This window comes from Melanostigma gelatinosum (assembly GCF_949748355.1).
Source record: "Melanostigma gelatinosum genome assembly, chromosome: 1".
NCBI lineage: Eukaryota > Metazoa > Chordata > Actinopteri > Perciformes > Zoarcidae > Melanostigma > Melanostigma gelatinosum.
Window position 1 is genome coordinate 19,463,443 of NC_136634.1, and position 6,905 is coordinate 19,470,347.

The 6,905-nt window shown below is 38.8% G+C and overlaps 1 protein-coding gene across 1 annotated transcript; it reads right to left on the bottom strand.

Moving 5' to 3' along the window:
- Positions 1–3,408: 3,408 nt before the first annotated feature.
- On the bottom strand, positions 3,409–3,923 carry LOC306779233 (protein C19orf12 homolog; the record flags this gene model as incomplete). Its single annotated transcript, XM_079271063.1, has 2 exons — positions 3,409–3,674; positions 3,764–3,923. The coding sequence occupies 2 exons, from the start codon at positions 3,921–3,923 to the stop codon at positions 3,409–3,411; spliced, it is 426 nt and encodes a 141-aa protein (XP_079127189.1).
- Between the last annotated feature and the right edge of the window lie 2,982 nt (positions 3,924–6,905).

Sequence of the window (6,905 nt, forward strand, 5' to 3'; positions counted from 1 at the left end):
CTTCCTCTCCTCTCCTCTCCTCTTCTCTTCTCTTTCTTCTTCTTCTTCTTCTTCTTCTTCTTCCTCTTCTTCTTTCACTTTAATGGCGGACTACAAACCAACGTTTAAGGCGCCACCTACTGGACCGGAGTGTGTAACATCATGATTTTATGACAGTTATCATTACACAATAACAGTGTTATTTATAAATAAAGTAAAAGAAGAAAAAGAAACTTAACATTTAAAATAAAATTAATTTAAATAATTTAAATAACAAAATAAAAAAATATAGACGTTATATTCTGGATATTGAACCCGTTCCATTCAAAATATTAAATAAAGCCCTTTTAAGCTGAACTAGTTTGTCCCCTGTCTCTAACAGTCCTTTGATGCTCCACTCCCTTCCTGTATCTACCACTCTGTTCTTCAGTCTTTCTCTTTCCACCCTGAACTTCTTCCACTCTATCATGTTCAACAACATGTTCAACAGTTTCTTTACAGTTGCATATCTCACATTTATCCCACTCTGTCTTTTTCATGATGTGTATAACGTGTCATTGAGTCCTGTATGTCCGAACCTCAATCTGAAAGTAACATCTTCTTTTCTACTTTTACTTCCATCACTTCTCAATCTGACTGACGTCTGTATTTTGTTGTAATTTATATCCTTATTGTCATTATTCCAAATTTCCTGCCAAGATGTAATAATTCCGTGCTGTATTACTGATTTTGCTTCTGACCTCCCAAAACAAATTTCTAAAATATCATTTTTGTTTGACGCTCTTTTCTCAAGTTTATCTGCAACCTCATTTCCCTCTATTCCAACATGAGCCGGTGCCCAACAGAGATGTACATCTATTCCTAAATGTTGTGAGTTCAGTAATGATGTATAAACTTTAGTTAAAAGATCCTCTCGTACTGTTTGACCGGATTGTATACTTTGTATTGCAGCTGCAGAATGTGAACACAAAAGTACTTTCATTGGTTTGACCTCCTCCACCCACTGAAGACTGATGATTACTGCTGTCAGTTCGGCTGTGTACACTGATAACCAGTTATCTGAGCGTTTAGATCCATCTGTAAAGATATTTCCAGAATTAGAATATCTTTTATTCAGTAAATCTTGAACCAAGTATCCGATGTTTACATTCCTCTCAGTCCATTCTCTTCTCTTCTCTAATATCTCCAGATTTACCTTGGGTTGTGGAAATATCCATGGAGCAATGTTGCTACTAATATGCTGGACTATGTTGTATGGTATCAAATTTGAACTGTTTCACTTTCCTGTTAACTTCCCATCCAAAGCTTTTACCAGAGAATGTCGAGTACTCCCAACCATTGTACAGGACAGTCGCTGCTGTGTTTCCGTTAAGTCCACCCTGAATTCTAATCCAGTGTGATAGTGCTAACTCAGTTCTCCTCACATGTAATGGCAGTTCCCTGGATTTCACCAGCAATGCATTAATGGGTGTGGTTTTCACTCGGGAGATGAGTCAGAGGAAAAACATCCAAAAAAAAGGTGAACAGATAAAAGTCCATCGAGACAGGTTCTACGAGGAACATCCGGTTTCGCTGCAACTTGGTGGGTAACCAAATAAAAGCCCTTAAACTAATAAAATAGTATATCATTACTCCTATCTTCAGTTACCTTCCATCTGGTCCATATGTAACAGTTGTGGGTCGTGGAACGAGACGACTCAAGTGATTGTTTTCCAACATTTATGTATTGAAGACAAAATATCACCAATGAATTGCCTTCTGATCGTTTTCTGCCCCTCTGCTCCCTCAGCAACGTGTGATTTAATTCCTTTTATTCAAATACACACTGACCAATCAGAGCTCGGTACGTGGACCATTAATGAATGTTACATAATCACACAGTTTAAACTGACAAATGCAAAAAAAGACAGCTGGCAATAAATCTCAGACTGCATGTGTGAAATCGTAAATTAACAGATTGATGACATCACTGCTTCATTTAGAGCATGATAGATCTGACTATAAGTACATGTGTGTATTATGGTAAATTAATGTGTTGCAGATGTGTTTTCATGGCGTGTATGACAATATTTTAGCCTTGTTCTTTCAGCTGTAGCCTTACTGGTGCGAAACAGACTTTGGAGTAAATAGAAAATAAATGTGTAAATATTCTCTCATCACACATTCACTGACGCGTGCCGGCTTCTTGAGTCGTGTCTTACAGTCTCCGGCTACTTTAATGTTTGGTGTGGGTGATTTTAAATCATGGAAGGAAACTTCCTCACTGCTTAGAATTATATTCATATATATATTTATTTATTTGCCCAAAAGTCTGTTTCACATCGCTGGGTCTCAGCTGAAAGAATAAGAATACATCAAAGTAAAACATGAACGTGAATACACGTGTTATTATAGTCAGATCTATCGCGTTATAGATGAAGCAGTGATATTATAAATGGGTTAATTTACAGAATGACACAGTTAGTGATTTCTTGCCAGCTGTCCTTCCTGCATTTGTCAGTTTAAACTGCGTTACTTTCAGCCTGAATTATGTTCATGTTCTTGATGTTGGTCTCAGAGTGCACCAGACTGATGCATTTAACTTTAAAATGTACAACATTTTCTTCCAGGTGAGCGTGTCCCCGGCCCCCTCTAGAAAACCAACACTAACTAGAAAATAAAAACTCAATTCGTCTACCGGATCAAGCTAAAGACAGTACCAAATCTGAGCGTGGACTCAATGAGCGATGCTCTCAAATTGAAAGAACACGGTCTTGGATAAAGATAGGATGAAAGCTCCATCGTTCCTCCCCTGTGTGATGTTTCATGTGGTGTGTCAAATGTATTTTATACATTTTGTATAAAACCGTTATCACAAACAGAACCACTATGTCTCTTATATGATTAACAGTGCCATTGATGAATACATAATTCCTTCATCTGATGAGTGTACTTCCAATAATAAATGAATCCAGGTATACATGTGACCTGCCACCTCCCGGCTAGGATCCGTGCAGAGCGCGAGGACGTGCCTCCGTATTTGACGTTTGACAGTTTTCCTGTCTGCTTCGTCTGCCGCTGTGTAGGATTAGCCACTTTCCGGCTTGGAACCGTGCGGAGGCGTGGAGACGCCTCCTATTGCCTTTGGCCATTACCTGTCTTTTCCCTTGACTGAGAGAAATAAACTACCTTGGTTTTGAAATAGAACTCTGCTGTCTGAGTCTGCATTTGGGTCCGCGAAACACCCCACATCATAACAATACAGCTGTTTTCACAATAACTGTATAACCTGGAACCAAGACTGTGACGGCGTCTGTGCAAATTTACAACAAGTGATTTCACGTTTGATAAAGAGTCTCTTCAGCGTCATAAAACAGTTCACATTATTTTCAAAAGACCTTCTGAGCATGTGCACCCCTACGTTAGGGTATCCCAGTTCTTCCACAGACACTAATCCACGTAGTGCACCTGCGCCTGGAGCTCCTTGGAGATGTACCCGAGAAGGGTCGCCGTCAGCTGCTGCTTCAGGGTGGCGTTGCCCATCACTAGAGCAGTTAGCTGAGCCAAATCTGTCCACTGAATGTCTCCCAGCACGGCCAGAAGACTACCATAAAGCTGCTGCTGCTGCTGAGGACTGAGCTCCATTATGATCTGAGGCAGCGGTTTGAACTGTCCACTGGTCAGCCAGCAGCCCAGAAGGCCTCCGACAGCACCGCCTACATGTTAAGAGGGTTTCAAACATGTGGAATTATGATTGCACACACACGAGTGGGAGAAACTGTTGCATGCATTTATTCCCACTCACCGACTGCGATACCAAGAGGTCCCCCGACTAACCCTCCAGCGAAGGCCAGACCGCCCGCTGCTGCTGCTCCCTTCCCTGAGCCTTTCACTGTGGTCTGGATTTGCTGATTTGCAGATAACTCACAACACAGCTTCATGACATCATCAAGTCGATGGCACATACTGTGGATCAGATTTATACATTTCAGGAGTCTTCGGTGATTGTGTGAGGTAGCCCCTTTCTTGCTATTCTGTGACCAGATATGAAGCCCGTAGTGCGTGTTTTGTAGATGTGATACATTATAAAAGGGAAGCAAGTGTTGTTTACTGGTGGTACATTGCAACTATTATTTAATCTTGATCATTTTAAATGAACCAAACTAAATCCTGAAGAAAACACAAACTGACCCCTTCACCCCTTAATATACTTCATTTATCAGAAGATTATAATAACTTAACATATCTCGACATATTCACCCCAATAACAATTGACCAATGTGTTCAGGCTAAACTAATTACAAGTACCCTAAATTACTTTAATAATCTCTGAATATCACTTTAACATTTTAAAGGTGCACTTGACAGCAACTCATATTTGTGGGATGATAATTTTCAAAACATTTTAAATACAGGAATCAAACATGTATTGTAATATTTCCATGGATTCAGTGATTCAACTCTGATCTGACCTGGAAAGCATCTTTGGGATGCTGTAAAATACATGTGATGTGCTTTATATTCATGTTTGTGGTGATGTAAACTAATATCTGGGGAAATTAATATTTTTATCTTTAGAAGAATGTGACCCACACAGGATGTAGTCACATTGTTGTTCATGTATTTATTTTATTTTGACATAAAATTAACTTTATGTTATGAATGTTAAGAGGATCAGTGTTGGATCCTGTCCAGGCCAGAAGGGGGCAGTAGCGGAGCGGCTGACGTCAGCCACTCTAACCTCCAGCTGTTCTGCTTTAGGCAAACATTTCACACTTAAGTCCTTATAAGCCTCACAAATGTGCCTTCTGATACAAAAGTGATACTTTAAAACATAGATATTTTGTCCTTTTACACGTTTAGGAAATACAACTTTGTAGTTTTTAATTGTCTGGCTCCAAACACTAAGAGCCCTAAAGCTCTCTCATCCACTGTAATGTTATTTAGTTATTTCACATCTGAAAGTCTGTGACACATTCCCCTGCACCTCAGACAACAGTACATCTTCTCCTAAAGACATCTAACCAACATGTTTCAGCACAACAGCTTAGTGGCACTATAGGCCATTAGTTGGAGATAATAAGTCACACGTAAGATATTCCATTAAAAGTGTGACATTGTGTCACTTAACTTACTGAAGTCCAGGGGTGGAAGAATAATCCAGATCTAATACACCGCTACTATATTTACTATCTGTAATAATATATTCTAACCTACCTTATGTTGTTATCAACAATCTAACTTTGCAAAGTAACTATAACTAAAGCTTTGAAATATAGTTAATTAATTAGTTAGATTCCACCACTGCAAAAGTAAACATCCGCTCTTATTCATTCAAGGGGTTTGTCAGCAGTTGATACATGATCTAGAATATATATCGCTGTATGTTGTTAGATATTCAGTGAAGCAGATCATGATGGGAAAGCTATACTGTCAGCAAAAAATGTGGCTTTATCATAGTTATTTGGATAATAGTTGAGACTGAGAAGTATTTATTACGACTGGACGTTACAGTAAAGCACATCAACTGTTTTGTGATTATTATTTTTCTTTTGGTTGTGATTATGTTAATATAAGTGATAACTACGCCTAATAGTTTGGGCATTCAAGATACGACCAAAGGGAGAAGTGAGCCATTTAATAAGAAAAGAGCCATATATGCCTGGCTTAAGGATGTGATGTTTTTTTTAAGTCTTGAAAAAATTAAACATGCACTTAGAGCAGGGGTGTCAAGCTCATCTTCACTCCGGGCCACATCAGCATCACGGTCGGCCTCAAAGGGCCGGTTGTAAATGTAAGACGGTGTAAATGTAACTACTCCCAACAGATTGGTAAATAACTGTCTCTGCATTTGATTGTTTATTCAAATGTTAAAATATTGTACATGCAGTTATATAAATGTAAAACTATATTTCAGCACATTTCTGTTATTATAACTTAAATCCTTTTAATTTAGGGTTAAGAAACCCAGATTACTCTATCAAAGATCAAACTATTAAAGAAAATAGCAAACACAAGTAATTATAATAACTTTGTTCAAAGCTTAAAATCCTTTCAAGGGTGCGTTTGCACAATCCCACGTGAAGTGTTTCATGTGTTGTAAAGCCACGTTTAAAGTAGTCATCAATATACTCACAATAATATTTGCAAGTGTACAGTAAGCAGCCAAAGAGCTGCTTCTGTGACTGTGTGTTTAAGTAGCTCATCATTATGCCTTTCTATCTCATAACTTCGACTTTCGATCTCATGATTTCGACGATGGGGATATTTTTATTATCAAATCTAACTTTTTATTTTATTTTTTTTAAATCAAAAGAAAATAAATTCTGGCGGATTCGTGGGCCACATAAAATGACGTGGCGGCACCCCTGACTTAAACTGTCTGAGAAGTTCGAGGGAGGTCAGAGACTTTCTAGTGGGTTGGTGGTTTTGCCCGTCCTGGCTCTCTGTCCTTCTCTCCAGCCCCTGCTCACTCCCCAGACCTGCCAGTCCTGGTCACATGACAGCCCCTCCCACCTACACACCTGTTCCCACTTTCCTCATCAGACCTGTAGTTTCTAGAAAACGCACCGAACACATTTTACTCTACTATATATTTGAAAATTTTTTACGATAAGTAATTGTTTGTATGTGAGAAACATTTCACCAACAAAGACCACGCTTCTTATGACTGCAAATTAGTTTGAAATAAAATAACATACATCACAAAAAACAAAACAAATAGAACTGAAGCCACCGGGAGCTCATTGACACACTTATACAGGGAGACACAGCTTGTTAAATCAGGAGAAACTTAATTTACAGTGAACAAATACATTTATTAAATTGTGCAAAGTAAAGTTAAAATTTTGGAGAGTCGACACTGGTAGAGTTGTTGAAGACAGTAGGGGCAGGTTGAAGATAGATGATGGCATGTGGAGTGGGACTGCCCTCAGTGGAAGAAACCT